This window comes from Trachymyrmex cornetzi, unplaced genomic scaffold (assembly GCF_001594075.2).
Source record: "Trachymyrmex cornetzi isolate Tcor2-1 unplaced genomic scaffold, Tcor1.1 scaffold122, whole genome shotgun sequence".
Classification (NCBI taxonomy): Eukaryota; Metazoa; Arthropoda; class Insecta; order Hymenoptera; family Formicidae; genus Trachymyrmex; species Trachymyrmex cornetzi.
Window position 1 is genome coordinate 80050 of NW_017295784.1, and position 19214 is coordinate 99263.

General features: G+C 29.0%; 4 protein-coding genes and 1 long non-coding RNA gene across 5 annotated transcripts; 2 read left to right on the forward strand and 3 right to left on the reverse strand.

Moving 5' to 3' along the window:
• The first annotated feature begins 4830 nt into the window (after positions 1-4830).
• On the forward strand, positions 4831-5442 carry LOC108769279 (ejaculatory bulb-specific protein 3). The gene is made up of 2 exons (XM_018520171.1): positions 4831-5017; positions 5237-5442. The coding sequence occupies exons 1-2, from the start codon at positions 4831-4833 to the stop codon at positions 5431-5433; spliced, it is 384 nt and encodes a 127-aa protein (XP_018375673.1). The 3' UTR covers positions 5434-5442.
• A 25-nt stretch (positions 5443-5467) lies between these two features.
• On the reverse strand, positions 5468-10005 carry LOC108769272 (uncharacterized). Its single transcript, XM_018520158.1, has 7 exons — positions 9925-10005; positions 9560-9634; positions 8729-8804; positions 6545-6661; positions 6221-6370; positions 5672-5831; positions 5468-5484 (listed from the first exon to the last, which is right to left on the reverse strand). Exons 3-6 carry the CDS (start codon positions 8789-8791, stop codon positions 5691-5693), a joined length of 471 nt encoding a protein of 156 aa, XP_018375660.1. The 5' UTR covers positions 8792-8804; positions 9560-9634; positions 9925-10005; the 3' UTR covers positions 5468-5484; positions 5672-5690.
• Positions 10006-12954: 2949 nt separating this feature from the next.
• LOC108769046 (uncharacterized) lies at positions 12955-14014 on the reverse strand. The gene is made up of 4 exons (XR_001940524.1): positions 13896-14014; positions 13647-13817; positions 13138-13477; positions 12955-13034 (listed from the first exon to the last, which is right to left on the reverse strand). It is a non-coding gene; the product is annotated as an uncharacterized LOC108769046 (long non-coding RNA).
• A 504-nt stretch (positions 14015-14518) lies between these two features.
• On the reverse strand, positions 14519-15945 carry LOC108768265 (uncharacterized). The gene is made up of 3 exons (XM_018518642.1): positions 15791-15945; positions 15597-15728; positions 14519-15223 (listed from the first exon to the last, which is right to left on the reverse strand). Exon 3 carries the CDS (start codon positions 15170-15172, stop codon positions 14519-14521), a length of 654 nt encoding a protein of 217 aa, XP_018374144.1. The 5' UTR covers positions 15173-15223; positions 15597-15728; positions 15791-15945.
• Positions 15946-16861: 916 nt separating this feature from the next.
• On the forward strand, positions 16862-18508 carry LOC108769472 (GDP-D-glucose phosphorylase 1). The gene is made up of 5 exons (XM_018520486.1): positions 16862-17215; positions 17284-17564; positions 17637-17739; positions 17834-18143; positions 18362-18508. Exons 1-5 carry the CDS (start codon positions 17009-17011, stop codon positions 18475-18477), a joined length of 1017 nt encoding a protein of 338 aa, XP_018375988.1. The 5' UTR covers positions 16862-17008; the 3' UTR covers positions 18478-18508.
• Positions 18509-19214: the final 706 nt, after the last annotated feature.

The window sequence follows — 19214 nt, forward strand, 5'->3', positions numbered from 1 at the left end:
TGTGAACGTTACTTATGTTGAAATAAGTACAGAAATGGATTGATTAACATTTTGATACACATGGAAGTAAAAAGATAATAAAATGTTATTTAATTCAAGAAATTCAGGATTGCTATTGCTCCTTTGATATCTAACAGTGATGAGTTACGGTACCATATATTTCCTGTAATGTAAAAATATAAGCACATTTTTTGTTATAAAGAGCAATGAATGTATTTATTATAAATTTTAAAACTACTTGTTAATCTCGTTATTAATACTAACATGATTATTATATGACAAAATGTTCGCAATTATGATATTCTTCAAAAAAATGCTGCATACAGAAATATTGCTTGCACCATGCATATCGTATTACAGCAGGTGCACCACATATGGAGCAGCGAGGTATTTCTTGAATATCCTTTCCGTTGAAACAAAAATCTACTAGAGTTTCGAATTGTGGCGGCCGTTCTTCAATGTATCCAATCTTATACTAGGCATTTAAAAAGATTATGAAATCGCGGAGAAAATAGTTGTATGTGCATTAAAGATTGTAATTTGATGATATTATTTCTCAAATGTAAATTAATTTCATAATTTAGTAACATGACGCGATCACTGAATGTTCTCACAAAGTTTTTCCATAGTCTAAATCCATAAACGTCAAGAGGTTGAATCATTTCCGTTGTTTTCTTTGGTATAGTTAAAATTCGTATATCTTTATCTTTTTTTGGCATTAATTCTTGCAGATTTACAGGACAATGCTCCAAGAGTCTAAAGCCCGATTTATATTGACCGTAAGCTGAAATATATGCTGACTACATAATTAAAATTATGGATTAATGATAAAAATGTATAGTTTTGGAGAATTCAGAAGTATTAATTTTGTATTCTTTTATAATACATACAAATAAATTACTTACAAAATATATACATTTATTATAAACTGTACCTTTATTTCTGTATGTATATATAACAATAAAATCACATATATGTTACTTGTATATTTTAGTATCAATTAAAGACTAAGTTTTATTCTATATATTTTGAAATTATTTGCATGATTTCAACTTAACAAGATATTAAATCTTTTTTTTATCAATATTTTTTTAAATCTCCATATAAGGAAACACAAAATTTTTTTAAGGAATCGTTTTCAGCATTTGCAGTATTTCTATAAGTAACATAGTTTTTGAAAGCATCTACAGCACTAGTTAATTGTATGTCAACGTCTGAGGGTTGTTTCCTCTTACTAGTTCTTAATATAGATATATTTGGCGTTGTGGGTCTATGTGGTGTAGATGTGTTTGGTAATCTTTGTAGTATAGATATATTAAGTATTGAAGAACTTGTTTGTTGTTCATGAAATATATTTTCGCTGGGAAAATTTGACAAAGATTCAAAAAGTTCCTCTACAATAGGTATATCCGTGTGAGTATCTGTGGAATCTGCAAATATTCACAGTATTAGTTATAGATCTCAATAAAAGTAATTTGTTTAACAATTGTGATAGCTATATAGATTAATATTTAATACCATAATGTATAAAATAAGAAACTTTTAGATATATATATCTATCTCATTAAAATATTCTTCATTCATTAAAATATTCATAATTCATATTTTGTGTAGAATCATCCTTTTCAATCAGGCTTGTATTGTTGCTTGTACTGTCTTAATCAAAATTCTGGGATTCAGGAAAATTTTTCAAAGAATCGTATACATTTGATTCGAATGGATCATTCGTCATTCTAACATTTCCAAATGTTCGTCTTTTCCTCACCACAGAATGTAGGGAATCTGTCATAATCACGCAACACAAAAAGTCTAATTTTATTTAGGTGGGGGGGGGGGGGGTTAAACTGAATAATTACCTTATATTTTATTGTTTTATCAAACAATGATATATGTACATTTACCTGATTCGTAATTCTCCGCTTATGAACAACCATGAATTCTCTACAGCGGCGCAATCTTTATATTTTGCGCTAGATTTATCGTATAAATGTGGAAATCTTTCCACTAAGGTTATCAATTTAATATCTCTATTAACTGTTTCGTTTATTTCCATCTTAGCTCGTATCGAAGCTGCACAGAAATGATATAGAATCGGTCACAGTGATCACACAAGTAGAGACTTGTAAATTTTGATCAATCTCTACATAATCACTTGCCGTTAAAGATAAAGTTGAGTTAACTTTACGGATACAGCGCGCGCGCGTGTGTGTGGTGTGTGTGAGGGGGAGGGAGACTATTACAATTATAAAACTGTTTGAAGAATAAAATAATATAAAAATACAACGCGAAGTGTATAATTTATTCAGGTATAAATAAATAAAACAATGAATTTGAATGTGATAAGCAGAGTCCTACCGAAACTGAAAACGAACATTCATTACGTGTCAGCTTCGACTGAAACTATATAGCTCTTCTTCATAAATATTAATTTTAATATGTGTAATTATTGTTTCAATAATTAAATTATAATGTTCATGAAGAAGAAGTACTTATATTCTTTGGCCAAAATTGACACACAATCGAAATTTCGGCGTTTTATTTTGGTCGAAATTTAATTGTTTCAATAAATTATGATATTTGTGAAGAAAAAGTGTATGATATATAGGGCATGTCTATACTTTATAGGATTCCTATTTTTTAATTTTGGTTTTGGTTTCGGTTAAAATTGACATGTAGCTGACTGTTTTGGTTCAGTTTCGGTAAAAGTTTTGGTCGAACTCTAGTAATAAGAGATGCTTACACATACATATATACATGTATACTTATTGTATATAATATTGAACAGAAATATTGCGAGAAATGTAAAGCAAGAAATAATAATTTCTGAAAGAGCAGACTGTTTTATAATGCAATTGCAACTATGTTTTATATTTTTAGAAGAAAATAGCAGTTCTTTATTTTTATAGAAATTATTATTTTTTGCTATATATATATATTTAATTATACATTATACAAATTAACATAAATGAACATATAACAAGAAAAGGGACCCAATTGTTCCCCTCTGATTTTAATGATAAACTTGTAGTATATTGTTCTCTAGATAAAAATAAGCGACACGTTTTTTTTTTATACGTGTTCAATCGCTTTTAAGGAGTGAAAACATCCCTCGGAAAAAATTGGTTTTTTCTCTTTCGAAGTGAATATCGCCGAAACTTAAAGATAGAAAAAATTTTTCAAAATGAAAGTTGAATGATTTCAAAGAGGATAATTGGGTTCCTTTCCTCGTAAGATTGAGTGTGGTTTGTGTTGGATCATATAATTATCATTATATATCCCAACAAATCGTACTCAATTTTAATAAATGTGTATATTAATAAATATATTATATATAAATATTTATGTATGTATTTTAGAAAACACGAATTAGCAATTCTTTTCCACCAAGCTTTTAATCCTACATTATACTACTTTTTTAGAGTTATATATTATTATAAATATATAATTATTGAATTATAAAATATTCATACATGTTTACAAATTTAATAACGAAAAAGAAGTTGCTAGAAATATAAAATGGACATTAATCAGTAATTTACTATTGGCCTCGAAATGCTAATAAATATGTACTTTTTTAAGAGCAAATAAAATATAATTTGTATTTCACATTACACAAAAATATTTTGGTTATATTTAACATTACACATTACAGAAAATATTTCATTATCATATATTAGTATTATTTTTGGTTATTATATATGTAAATAAATTCTATGATTTTACTTCTATTTAAATTATAACATCATTAAATTGCAAATCAATATGAAAATACAATTAGAATGTGTGTAGTTATCAATACTACAAAATCAGATCGTAAACATGATCTTGCGTTAAAAGTTCCTTTTTTACACGATTCTGAACGTATTTATAAATCGCTAATTGTCACGTTTTCTTTCAAAAGAATTTTACATAACATGACAATTGAATCAGTTTCCGTGACAAATTATGCATAAATCAGCATTAATTGTTTTGATTGTATATATGAAAGTTACACGTTTCGTAAACTATTCATCGACGTTAAATGCGAAAACAATAACGAGCATATAAATTCGGTAATAAAGTTTTTCATTCCTTGATACAAAGTCAAATACTTGATCATATAACGCTAACTTGAACGTATCTTCTTATAGAAATTGTCTTTGCTTGAAAGTGTTAAATCTAATTCCGCCGAATTACATCGATTAAATTAACTTTGAAGGTGAGAATATGTACCATCATACACATGTATTTCTATTTTTAATAATTTTATCTCTTGGAAATCTCTTTTATTGCACAAAATTTTTATAAAAGTTCTTTCATTATTATAAAATTCAAATTTATATTACATTATAACGCTTTTGTGTTTGTACGACAAAAAGAATATATTGAATCGTTTTGTAAAGATTAAAAACAAGATTTGTATCGCATTATCACTGACAACTATACGAAATGTGGATTGACGAATAGCTTTAACTTTGTAATTATATTTATATTATCTGTGCGTATTAACTATAACCGATAATTGTAACGTGTTTGATTTATCGTTTCGCATTTGACTTTTTAAAATATAATTTACGTTTATGATTTTATGTTTTAAGAATGATATTTTAAATATGACTTTCGTTACTGACATCCTACGTGTGACTATTTGCTTCTTTACTTATAATTTATGCCACGTTGTGATTTTAATTGATTTTAATTTAAAAACAAGAGTTAATTTTCTTCTATTTTCATTTGCACTCTATTAAAAAGAAATTAATTAATGAATTTTGAAATAATTAACAAAAGAATTGCAGAATAATCTACATAATTTACATAGAATAAGTTGTTACAGAGAGGATCGCATAAGAAATGAGATTCACATTTGTACTATTGTGTAGTATCGCGTTCTCTGGACTCGTTTCAGGAAAAGAATATTATTCAGATACATATAATGTAGATGTGGATGCGATTATTAACAGCGATCGTCTTTTAAATCAGTATGTGAATTGCTTTCTCGATAAAGGTCCCTGCACCGCTGATGGACGCAGTCTTAAAAGTAAGTATACATTGCAGTTTATGTTTTATTTCAATATGTTGCAATAATTTTATACGTATCGCATTTTTTATAAGATAAAAGGAAGAAAAGGGATTGAAATAAAAAAAGAAAAAATGTAACAAAAGAAAATAATAGTTCATATTCAAATATGATCCGCGAAATATTATATATATTTATACATTGAGATAAATGAATACATTTCTTGATTTATACGTATAGATATTCTCCCGGATATGATACTCACATCTTGCGAAAAATGTACCGAAAAGCAGAAATACGCAACAAGAAAAATAATCAGTCATTTGAAAGAACACAAACCAAATATTTGGACAGAGTTCCTCGAAATGTATGATCCTGACAAAGAGCGTATGGCATCTCTCGAGCAATTTTTGGTAGAAGATCAAATGAAGGGTTAATCTCTTTCTCTCTCTTTATTAGGTTTTTCCAATAACAGTCAAATAATTGATCTTAAATAAAGGAATACATTTTATGTAACGTTAAATTCTGATTGCGTATAATATCTAAGTATTTGATTATTTATATCTTAATTTAGTCTTATCAAACCTATACAATAGCAATTAATGCCATCAACCAATAGCTGAATGTGAAAAGAAACACTTTCTAATATTAATTCTTACATGGCAAGATATTTACATGTTTGAAAAAGACAATTTTAAACAAAATTGATTTCAGATTCTATATCCTCAATATTTATACAAAGTATCATTCTATAGAGCATGTCTCCAAAAAGATACCCATATCGGTATTCAAATAATTCTTTCTGTCTCTCCCACTTTCCTAATTCCTGTGAAATAAAAATAACTGTTAAGTCTTTCAAGTTAGGATATTCTTAAAGTATAAGTTACAATTTTGTTTCACGTATTAGCGTATAGACTTTCAAATTAGAATGTTCTTAAGGTATAAGATAGAATTTTGTTTCACGTATTACCGTATATGTATCATGCGTGTTTTTTAATCATTGTTCCAAATTGATATTAACATTATGTTAAAATTATCAATTTATTTTTTAAAAACTAGACAGTTTTGTTCCGACTGTCGAAATGAAATTTGACTTTTTTTTATTTTAAAAATAGAATGTTTTGCATATAAACAAAACCCAAAATGTATATACTCAAATTTCATATTCAAAAATACACATACGTATGTTTTCGAATTAAATTCTTACATATGTGTGTACGTGATTTTACAAACGTCCATATCCGATAGCGAAAGATTCTGCGAATCATTACAGTCGATATCGTCAATCCATATAATCGGTTCGTTAGTACAATTAGAATTTATATCCTCACAATTCATTATAATATGTATCCTGTAGATTGTGCTATCGTTTAGCTAAAAAAGATTTTGTAAATGAAATTATACATTTTACGATAAAATATTTAATAAAAAGCATTTTACATACGGAGTTATATATATGTATATTTATCATTTCAAAATTTGATTATGTGTTATATATTTTATAATCGTGTCTTGTTTGGATGTATAAATGCAATTATTAACAAATACCTCGTTATAAGTAATGTTACATGAAATCATTTTCGTGCTGTTCTTCCATTCGATTATTGTATTTGTTATAATCCATTGGCCAGGATCGCAAACTTGCGAGTCTTTCAAATTAAGAGTCTGGAAAAGAAAAATTAACAGATTACAATACTACTTTATATGAATATTACTAATCTCGTTTTTGCCAGGTTATGATGTATGTACTGTAGTCGTGCAGTTTCAGTAACAAGTAACCTGATGAATAGGAAACGTTAATTTCGCAAAATAAAGAAATTTGATTGAATTATTTTTATTGTATCTCTCCGCTGATTCATTGCTACATTCGCTGCTGAATTGGATTATTCGCAGATCTTTATTAAATTTTTATTAATTATTGAGAGACAAAACGGTATAAAATTTTTTTATTTAGACCGTGTTCCGATATACTGTCAGTATTAAAAATTTATACTATACATAATGTAAACTATAGATTGTCAGTACTGATAGTGTATTAGAACACGGCTTTAATTTTTATGCTGTATCTGCTCACCAGAGTTGGATTATCACCTGTATATATATATATATATATATATACACAATAAAGTTATATATTTACGTATATGTATAATATATAACAGAAGTTAAATATAAGCACTTTTACGACTATTTATTGACTGTCAGGGGGAGGGCAAGAACAGTTTCGGTCCATTTTTTACAAAGTGTTTTAAAACGATTTCATTTTGTTTTACTCAAATTTTCTTTATTTACAAATGGCTTGCAAGAAACTTCAATGTATCATTTCTCGCTTTATTATGATATTCAATATGTGGCCGTAGTGACTACTTAAGATTCTTAAGGGATAAACTAAAAATATTGAATTGGAACAAAAGTTTGTAGCGTAAAACCCAAACAGTTGTAATTTTATTAAAAATGAACGAAATTTAAATTTAAACTACTTTCGAAAGGTCACTATGTCTTTTGAATTTCTGTGAATTTGATAATTTCCCTGGTAGTAAGCTACGTCATTTTGTCGTCATTTTGACATCAAAAAACGTCATTTTGACGTTAGCTTCCTATCAGGATTCTACATAAGAAAACTACGAGCTAGACACAAGATAGGCAATTTTCCTCTCATTTTGGATCTGTCACATGCTCAAAAGGAATTTATGAAAATTTCTAACTTTCTAACGTAAAAGCTTAAAGTTTTTTCTACAAAATCGTTTTTAAAAAATTTTTTTGAGATTTTTTGTTACTAAATTATCGCGGATTAAAAGGAACATCTTGAATTTAATCGCTCATAACTACAAAATTATCGTACTGCAATTTAAAAAAAAAACAGATTCTTAAAGCTGAAACTTTGCTTTATCGTACTATTATACAATTATAATAGTATAATTGTCCAATTTTTTTTAAAAAAAGCCCAGTAGATATGATATATACAAATAAAGTAACATTTCAAACTTCTTTAATCCAATCCAATATATGCATAAGTGCGCAACATTTCAAATTTCAAGGCTTGAGATAATATTGCTAATTATTGAGATAATACTGCTAATTATAGATAATATTGCTAATTATAGAGATAATATTGCCTCTATCTTTGAAAGTTTTAGATTTACATATTATAAAATAAAAGGCTCAAATAAATTTTGATAATATTTAATAGTTATAAAATAGTGTGTGTGTGTTGTGTAATATGTGTGTGTGTGTGTTGTGTGTGTGTGTCTTGTGTTGTGTATAAAATAATATTTTATATACCATACCCAATATTTTTTATAAAATATTTTCTATAAATTCTTATAAACATAATTATACACATAAGTATTTAAAAAAAAAATGTATTTTATAGTAGTCAGTTCCTATAATTTATACGTCCATTTGAAAGAGTAAACAGAGTGCATACATTATCTTATATTTTTGCGTAGCAATTTTCTAAATAATTTAACAAAATGCAAAATTAATCTGCTTTTTTTATGTAATAAAGAATCGATAAAACTAAATATTGTTATAATTCAAGCATTATAAAATAGAAATATGATCTACTACATACTAAAATTCAAAATATTTGGAGTAGAATTTAATTCTAAAGAGTGACAATTGAATCAGTGACAATTAAAAAAGAGCTCAATTATTAATTTTTGAGTGAGATTTCACTCTTTAGAGTTAGATTCTATTCCAAAGATTTTAGAGAGTAGGATAATTACTTACGAAATCTATCACGGCTGATGTTGTGACCAAAGAACAAATGAATATTACGTAGCTGAACTTCATTTTGCGATAGAATCTGTTGATGAACATTTATAATGAGTAAATTGGTCCGATAGTTTTTTAAAAATAATAATTGTGATCTCTCTGTCAGGTACATGCATGATTAATTTAATTACTTTATTAATTTAATTACTATCTCAAGAATGTACATAATGACGCTTTTAAATTTTATACTTCTTCAAATTCGTTCTCCTTCTGTTAAATAAAAATAATAATTAATATGAAAATATTAGTGATATGCCTGAGAAATTTAATTATTACATATTCTACTATGAGTAAAGGAAATAGCGATTGAACGAATAATACTTAACGATCTAATTATATAGAATTATATTTTTAAACTTTAAGACATTTTGTAAATAGTTTAAATAAACACAATTAAATAACAAAATTTTGCTGACAATTTTTTTGTCACGTAGATTTTAACAAAAATATATTATTCGTTGCCTCGTTGCATCATACAGAAAGTTGCTGTCTAGATATGCTTACGATATTAAATCTTTCAGAAATCATAGGAATTACAATCTTGAAGACAATTCTCATTCAAATAAATCACTTCTACAATTATATATAATACATAAAATTAATTTTTATCCTGCATTCTGACAAATATTATAAATCGTTTAACAAATTTTTATTTCATGTAAATATATATAATCTTTATAACGGCGCATGTTATTCTTTTTTCTTATAACTTGTATATTCCAGATTAAAGTTTTAATGTTATACGATTAATAAAAAAAAGTATTAAAACCGCTATAATTTTCTTACCTGCAATGTGCAAGTTATTACTCGAATGGCAAAAGTGTATATCGGAACATGGTCTACAGATACAGCGCACAATGGCTAGTCAAATAAATAAAATATGATAAGCATTTAGCGCAGTTAATTTCTGACTTAGTCACCTTTAATATTAGCATTATGAGTCACAAACAATAGGAAAACTTTTAAACCTTGTAAGAATTAGAGTATTACAATTAAAACACTTTCCTACATATTTTCCGATTAATATCAATTTTGGATTGTAATATTTAGTAAATAGAACAATCATCAATCAGAAATTTCCGGGCGATTGAAAGCATTAATAGCGCAAAAGTTGGTACGTTTGATCTTCACAATAGTATTTCATTTCTTACATTCTGTGGATGTCTATTAAGGAGGCCTAACTCAAAACTTTTGTGGTCGGCCGCAGCGTTTCGTCTTGGTCTCACACTACTAGACTCATCAATAAAGTGATGTAGTGTGGGACCTGTCTTAGAGTAGCTTTGCAACTGTTGTAAAATTCTTGAATATGATTGGTTTATACATTTAGATCCAATGAGGAACTACGGGCAAGACCAATCATATTGAAGAATTTTACAACAGTTGCAAAGCTGCTTTCTCTGCTGAACGCAGCCAATGAAAACTTTTCATTTTTTAAACTTTTTGTTAAAATATAAATGTAACTATTAAATTAAAATACATTTATATATCCGCGTATATGTAATATATTTTATTAAATCTATATTAAACATAAATAAGAAAGAGCGTACAATGACATACGCAAGATGTTTCCGTAACAAATCATATATTAAAAATTTTTTACATGTAAATGTTTCGATCAAGGCCATCATCAGTATAATAAAGAAAATGTGAATGTTAAATACTAAAATTACGCATTAAGATGTCGAAATACAAAAAATCCGAAAATTAATCCTGTTTCCTTGATCTTTTTGACAATGAGATTAAAACTTATTTCTTGATACTTGTATGTTAAATAAAGAATTACCAGATTTCGTGTTTCCACAACTATCAAATATAACATTACAATGTAAAAAAAAACATGTAAAAAAATTTTTAATATATGACTTGTTGCGAAAAACATCTTGCGTATGTGGCTGTATGCTCTTTCTTATTTATATTTTATGTTATCGAGCCACCTCTAATAACTTTTGTTAAATTTTATTCAATCTATATTACACTTATGTTAATGAAAATGTGGAATATAATAATTAATCAATTAAATAAACATTTCGTATTATACGAATTATCGTAAGCTTTAATAAAATGTTATAACAATTTCACATTTTTCCTATATTAAAATTGGCGTGTCATGTTTTTTTCGAAGCCTCTTTTCAAAGGGATGTTAAGAGTACTCCGATTTCGATGTGGCTTCGTATTCGGGGGTTTTAGGGGTTGCTCGTTCCGAAATTGTGATAAAAATTTCGAAATTCAAAATGGCTGAACCAATATGGCGGACGGAAATATTACGGAAATCCTAAAGGTTCTCCGATTTCGGTGAAAATTGGTATCATGAGATTTTTGGAGTTGCTCATTTAGAATTTGTGTTCAAAATTTGGAAATTAAAAATGGCTGAACCAATATGGTGGATGGAGAGGTTATGGAAATTTTAAAGATTTTTCGATTATGGTGTAATTTGTTTTTAGAGGATTTTTGGGGTCGTTCATTTCGATCTTGTTCAAAATTTGAGAATTCAAAATGCCCTAAAATTAAAAAATCGAATATTTTTTTCTGCATTCTTTTGCTCGTTTGCTCACGAATGCTGGCATTCGAATAGAATGAGCGCAAAAATTTTTTTTTGCTGATATAGGTAGCGCATAAATAGCGCATTATTCCATAATTTTTTCATGAAGATTTGTTTAAGTGGGGGGGGGGGGGGGGGGGGGCAAAGTGTTGCAGCGCAAAAACCAAAAACGCCTGGAAAAAGCGTATAAATAGCGCATAAATCCTGTGTATTTAATTTTCTAAATCGGTTGTTTTTAACGTATGGGGGGCTGACTGACTGCCTACTCAGCCCTCCACAAAAAACTCTTTTTTCTAGCTAAACAGAATAAACGCAAAAATTTTTTTTTGCGTATATGGGTTGCGCATAAATAACGCATTATTCCAGAATTTTTTCATTAAGATTTAATTAAGTGGGGGGGCATCTAACGTTTGCCTAGCTGGCCCCGCCACTTAATCATATCTTAATCGTTTGCTCACCCTTAGTTTAAAAGTTATATGACATTCAAATTTTGGGGGGCCAACTTCACGAGCCCCCCAATATTAAAAAATCGAATATTTTTTTTTAGTACGTTAGAGAAGGATCCATTATATAGATAATTCAAATAAACAAAAATCTGGCGCGCATTTTTTTTACGAGAATCTTAAATCTAGCAAAGAAATATATTACATACAGTTTTACTGTACAATTTATTTCCAACTATAACATATTTTTTTAGCATGAAAAGATGAATTGCGGATAAAATCATGTGGCTCAAACATTTAAATGTTGAAACTCTTATTACCCAATAAAATCTTTTTTGTAATTATGCAAACCTGTTATGTTGATAAATGATCAATAGCTTTGTTGCATGATGGAAAGGATTGACAAGTGTTTTCCAGCAAGGACTCAGTCAGATATTGTGTAGCACAGTGAATTGTTTGAATTGTTTCATGCTTGTTTAACATAAACAAACAATAAGGATATAATGATTTACTGTGTTACACTACGTCTGACTGTGTCCTTGCTGGAAAGCACCATATATTTATACAAATGATACGAATAAAATATAATGTATGAGAAAAATGTATCTTTTATTATAAATGTTATTTTATTTTACAATCGTACAATAATTACATAAAATATTTTACTCTGACACCTTATGTACGATTCGGTTGAGACACAAAATTTAATTAATGCATATTCAATAAAATATATTCCCTACAAAAAATTTCAAAATGTGATTATAAGGATATAAAGCCGGAAGAAATGTTATATTCGATAATTATAATAATAATTAGAATATTTATAATTTAAATTCAATGACAATTCAATGCGACAATTCTTTAAAAAAATATATATATATGTATACATTTAAAACGTAATGTTATTTTTCGTATTAACATATTCTGTAACCGTGTCATTTTTAAGTGATTTGACCATCATGTCGCCTGGATCATTGATATTTTTGTTTGCATTATTATATTTAAGAAATATAATTATATGATTAAAAAATGCCAAAAATTATCTTATATATAAAAAAGGTACTAATATATTAATATTGCATTTTATCAAAATATATCACGTATGATAAATAAAATTATTTTATAATTATATTTCTTTTTATAGCTAGAATATCAAATAATGTTGCATCTAACGTTAACAGTATAATATGATAATCACAGTGAGTTTTAGGTAAATGCACTGAATACTCGTCGAATTAATTCCACAGTGTTGGCATTTGTATAGACTATTTCAAACGTTCTGAAAAAAATTGAAACAAAGTAGAAAATATTCGATTGTGTGAATATTAGAGATTGTGAAAATATTTGAAAAGTGAATAATAAATGAATCGATATATCTCTACCTCTTTTGCCAAGCGATCGAAACCATTTGTGTACACCTAACAAGCTTGATGTATTCTCAATTCATCATTATTAATTTTCCAGATAGAAGCCAACATTTGACACTTGCTCATCCATGAGACAACATATGTCGAACTAACTGTCACATCATCGATAGTCTCCCAATGAATAAATTCCGTCGTTACTGTAATTATTCTACATAAAAATTCTGTATGTCAGTTCCTCCTTACTGATTTTGATACTGTCCATAAAAAATACCACGGTTGTCATGAGTCCATGTAATCGGTGCAAACTTGACTTTTTCCAAAATTTGTTGTGCAATGTGCAGAATGTATAAAAAGTCTGAAAAAAAAGTAAATAAATAAAAAGTATAGAGTACGTATTAAAAACTGCACAAGTGCAGTTTGTGAATTTCTTCTACATATAATTTAAAAATAAAAAAAAATAAAACTTTACTTTCACATTCAGAATATTATATATATATTTCATATACTTTTAATAAATAATGTACCTATTACATTAGAAGCAGAAATGTAGCTCTCAAGAATGTTACTATTATTTTACCAATATATGCATTCAAGAAATGAAAAGTTCTCCAATCAGAACCACTTTTAGATAATCCATATGCAAAAATGCTGTCCTTATCACTGTTTACTCCATACAATCTTACTTTGTACATCACCTGAAAAATAATATTGTATTCATATATTGAACTTGTAAATCATTCCTTTTGTATATATTTAATTTTTCATGTACATACAGACCAAGAAACACATATCTCGATAAAAACGCAGTCCCAGCTAATTTGAATAACTTCGCAAGCAATCTAAATTTTTTTATTTTTTTAACATTTGTCCGTTTAGTATACTTTATTGATATTTTTCTCGCTTCATTGTACATGTAATTATTTTCATAGTTCTCTTGTTGCTTTCTATAGAATATTTTAATAACAAATGTACACCATTGAATGATAAACTATTTTGCAGTTTCTCCTATCGAATAATCTAGTTGCATTGGACAATGACTAGAGAGCTTGGAAAATGTTTCCAAATATATATCTAATACTTCCTAATTTTTTTTTACTTCAGTTGTATATGAACTTCACAAACTACACTTCTGCAGTTGTTAATGCGTGCTCTATACTTTTTAAAATATCCTTATTTTTCAGACTTTTTATACTGCACATTGCAGATAGTCTATTATTTAAGAAACAAAATACACAAATGATAATTTTTGAAACTTACAAAAATTTTAACAAAGATATCAATTTAGTATAAAAATTAAATTATTAAAAAAAACAGAAAGACTGAAAAATTCAACTTTTTCGAAGGAAAAAAGAAACAAACAATGATTTCAAAAACAAACAGAATAGAAATGAGAAGGTCAATAAAATTTTGCCTTATCTATGCTGTTAGCATTTCTTTTACGTGTTGTACTTTTTACTGTGGCTTTGTCAACAAGTTTCATTAGTTGTCTTTTGTCTCGCTTCATTTCAACAATGTTTGAGTAAAGTCTCTTAACAGTGGGACTTAATAAATTTTTACGAGTAATTCTACCGAGAATATGTCTTGGATTTGACATAGCCAATGTGTTCTTAATATTTTCGATGTCATTTTGTTGTCGCATTATTGTTTCTTGCTGCTCCATTAATATTTCTTCTTGCTTTTGCAATTGCATACTATGTTGGGCTAATACTTTTCGATTGCTCTCTTGTTGCATTATACAGTTGTGTAATGTCTGCTGTTCATCATTAGTATGTTGTTCACTATGTTTGACATTCATATAAACTATGTGCGGTATATTTAGAGATGGAATTGCAGCATGTAATAAAACTCTTCTTGATGAAGAACCACTGTAATCTTCATCAGAAAAATGCTTATAGCAAATTCTTAACTTTTTAATTTCATTTTCATTCTCTATTGGTTTCATGTTCAATTTTTCAAACCATTTCTTGTGGCGTTGAGCATCCTTTGGGAACATATGAGATGGAATGTTTTTTCCCGAAGAACATTCTGGAACACAACATGCTCGCACCATTGCGATCAAAAAAATTTGTCCCTTATAGTTGTGTTCTATTTTTTATTTTCTCTGTAGGACAATTTGTGTTGAATATAACACATTTCATATATCCAAATGGTCCACTCAGAATAGTAATATTACTTTTATAAAATTATAAACAACCAGTGAATCGTTCAATACATTTTTTTATGATAATAAGCAATCGATTTTGTTTAATTTATATTAGACAATAAGCATCTTTTATAAAAATCTCAAATCTGATGTTAACGAAATGTAAACTGTGAACAACTTATTGTACAAAATCTTTAAATAACATCATAAATTATGATACATTAACACTCGAATATGTTAAAAACATTCAATACAAACTGTGAACGATGTGAGTGGACCATTCTCAACCAAATGCAAAATTACTGTGTATTGTTTTTTACTGTGTACTCACGTGTATTGTTCGTGATCGCTAGATGGATTGCTCTTCTATGTTCTTGGAGCTCAGGCTTATATAAAGCGCGCGATGCATCTGCATCAAGAATTCCGGCTGTTTCTGACTCTTTATTTCTCGTTGTGGCAATAACTGACTGAGGAACACAATATCTTAATAAACAAGCATATTATTATAACGCTTAACTAACTTACCGTTATCGTCTCGATCGTGATCAGCCACACTCACTTCGAACACTTGTCAATGTTATTACATGTTATCAAATTAGTTTACCGGTCTCACCAGTCTCATCACCAAAGATAATCGAGGAAGATCGATGATGATCAAGAATGAACATTGGTCGCGTTCAGCAGACTCAACTATTGTGGAGCAGATCCCTGAGCACTCGCTGCTATTGGTGTATTCTTCTAGATCATCCAATAGCAGCGAGTAGAAATATGTCGTTCATGAACGTTCCGTTCACTTTGAACGGATCCTTTTCTTCTTCTTCTTGCAGCTTCCTCTTTAATTGGTTCCCCGAAACGGATCCTTTTACTAGTCTGTTGCTGGATTCACACTGCATCCGATGTGCGTCGTCCGTCGCTCTGCAACCAATCAGAAAACAGGATTCGGATGGATTTTGCTTCGTATCGTCGGAATGTTGATTGGATGATCTGAAAGAATACACCAATAGCAGCGAGCGCTCACGGATCCGCTCTGCAACAATTAAATCTGCCGAACCCAACCATTCTTTCTGGAGAGGAGTAGATGCGCAATGTGATCTATGTACTACGTACCGGGGTGATCCTGATTGACCACGTCTCGATTGGACACCACCAATCACAGCGACCGGTGCTTAGGAGCTTTGTAGTCTCAAGCGCTGTGAGTGGCTCGTGTCCAACTGGGTGCCACCCATGCGCGATATGGAACGCACCTCTAGTAGGCACGTCTACTTTTCTGACTTTTCTGCACTGTTGGTATACATGTGATGTGTGTCCTGTGGATATATCGCTGTATAACGCGTGTCCAATGTGTCAGCCGACTTGTCTCATGACAAGCGCGAACCGGGACAGATGTGTTTCGTCTCGGCTTGAGTGTTGCATCATTCCAAATTTGTGTTAGTCCATCGAGACTATTCATGCTTAATATCAGTATTTGTTGCCTGCATTTTGAATTTTTTATTGCTTCATACAACTAGCTAGATCGTAGCCGAGGTAGCCGCAAGTGCCAATTAAAAGAAGAAAAAGAAGTGTCCAATGTGTCCATGCTATAACCAGAAACTTTAGATCACAAATATGCATCTATAATTATTTTTGTATATTTATATTTATGTATTTATTTTTATAATTTGTACAGTAATTATTCAGAAGACTCTATTTGGTTCTCAATTTTTGTAGTTAACGTGTTTGATATAAATTACATATAGTTACACAATGTTTTCAAACAAACAGATTACCACATTTGTCTATGACACAAAAGATTGTAATTTTATTGTTAAGTCATATGAGGAAAATGAATCTTCATTTGATAATATTTTGCGGCAAACGTGGAAACAAGCTGAACAAATTAAAACATTCCGATATATTTTAAATATAAAAGATAGTAAAATATTGAAGGGAAAATACAAATTTTTAGCACAGGTATACTTATTGTTATATAAAAAGAATATACGTTTTATATCTAACACATAATGCAATGGCAATTTCAGTTAAATCCAGATAGAGCTCAATATAGACGTGCTCCAGAATCAATCACGTCTACGGTACAATCTTTTAGCTCTACACGTTTTAATTTCACTAAACTAACACAGCAAGAGATATTATTTGATATAGGAAATGGCGACACAAATGACATAATTGCAATTAATTCCAGTCCTTTGGAACAGAGTCATTGTTTATTTCTTGCAGAACGTTTAAAATGTTTGCCACAAATCATGACAGAATATAGTCTTCGCAAAGTAATAGAATTATGTCTGTTAAGTAATTCATGGTAATCATTGTTGTGTTAGAAATTTTTACTTAAAATAAAATGACAAAATAACGTATCATTTTTTTGTTTCAGGTCTTTAAGAGCTTTTTTTAATGGTTTGTGTGCTCTTTCCTCTGTCAATCATTTACACTGGCATTTATATTATTTGAAATATGAGATGCTTCTTGAATATATCGTAAGTAATATTATATTCGATCGTGAGTGAGTGAGAGAGAGAGAGAGAGAGATTTTTTAATATTTGCAAAATATCGATATTTGTTTTGTTTTAGGATATTTGCAGTTATGTATCTGGTATTCACTTGTTGATAGAGTATCCAGCAAAAGGATTCTGTCTCAAATTATCTGATTTTAAAAATATTAAAGATTTCGCATCTCGTGCATTCGTTGTAGTGAATTATTTACAATTACGTCAAATGGCACATAATGTATATATTACACGAGCGAAATCAAAATCTAATGATAAATTGTATAATGATGTACGTATTTATATTTGGGTTCGAAAACCATTCACTGGTGTAAAAGATATAACTGCAATTCTGCCTGGAGTTTGCGAACTCTCTGGACATTTAACAATTAGTGGTAAGGATTTATGTTTAATACAAAATTTCTCTTGTATAGAATTATATAATTATTAGGCGTCATCTACAATACACGGAGTAAGAAGTAAGAGTAAGAAATTGACCAATCACAGTCGAATGTAAGAAGAATAATCGACTGTGATTGGTCAATTTCTTACTCTTACTTCATACTCCGTGTATTGTATACGGGCCTTTATATCATATATACATATATTTTAGATGAAACTGTATACAGTAGTTTGACAGAAGATGATGTAATTAATGTTCTTCACGATATTACAGAAGAGTGTTTTTTATTAATCAAAGATGAGCTTAAAAATATTTTGGAAAAATAAATAGGAAATGTATAGTATGTGACAAAAATTTCTGGACAAATATATTTATGTGACATTGTTTTCTGTGTTGATTTTTAAATAGCAATAAAATTTCTATTCGCATATGCCATATCTTTTAATTACATTATTGCATTTTTAATTTTTAATTCAGCTAAATAAATAAGTTAATCGCTGCGATTGGCTGCGATATGCGGCGACAAAGTAGATATGTAGCACTTGTGAATATCGACCTAAAGTATTAGACGGACATTGAAATTAACCAATCAGAAGAAAGAAAACCAATATCAAGATTAGTAAACTTTGTTTTGATTGGTCAAATTCAATCTCTAATCTGATTCGGGCTGTAGACTTTCATGTATAACAGCCATTACGCAAAATGGTGCAAGCAATTGAATATTGAATTCGATATATATGCACACATGGAGCAATATGGTTTCTCTAAATTAGTTTCGTGATTGGTTACCTGCGCTATAATAATATGTGAATAATTACGCACGGCCATTTTGTGCCGCTTATACTATCGGAGAGATCGCAAGTTTTGATGTCGAACTCGTCTAATTTGGGGCGCTGCGCAATGTTTTCCCGAGTGTCGCACGTACGATTGTTTATCCGCCATTTTGTTCTGCTATCGTACACGCAGTTTTCGGTAGCAGTGTAGTCTATTTTAGGATGAATACACGCTACTGAAGCGAATTAGATCGTGCATTATTACCACTTTATCAATCTCCCATACATTT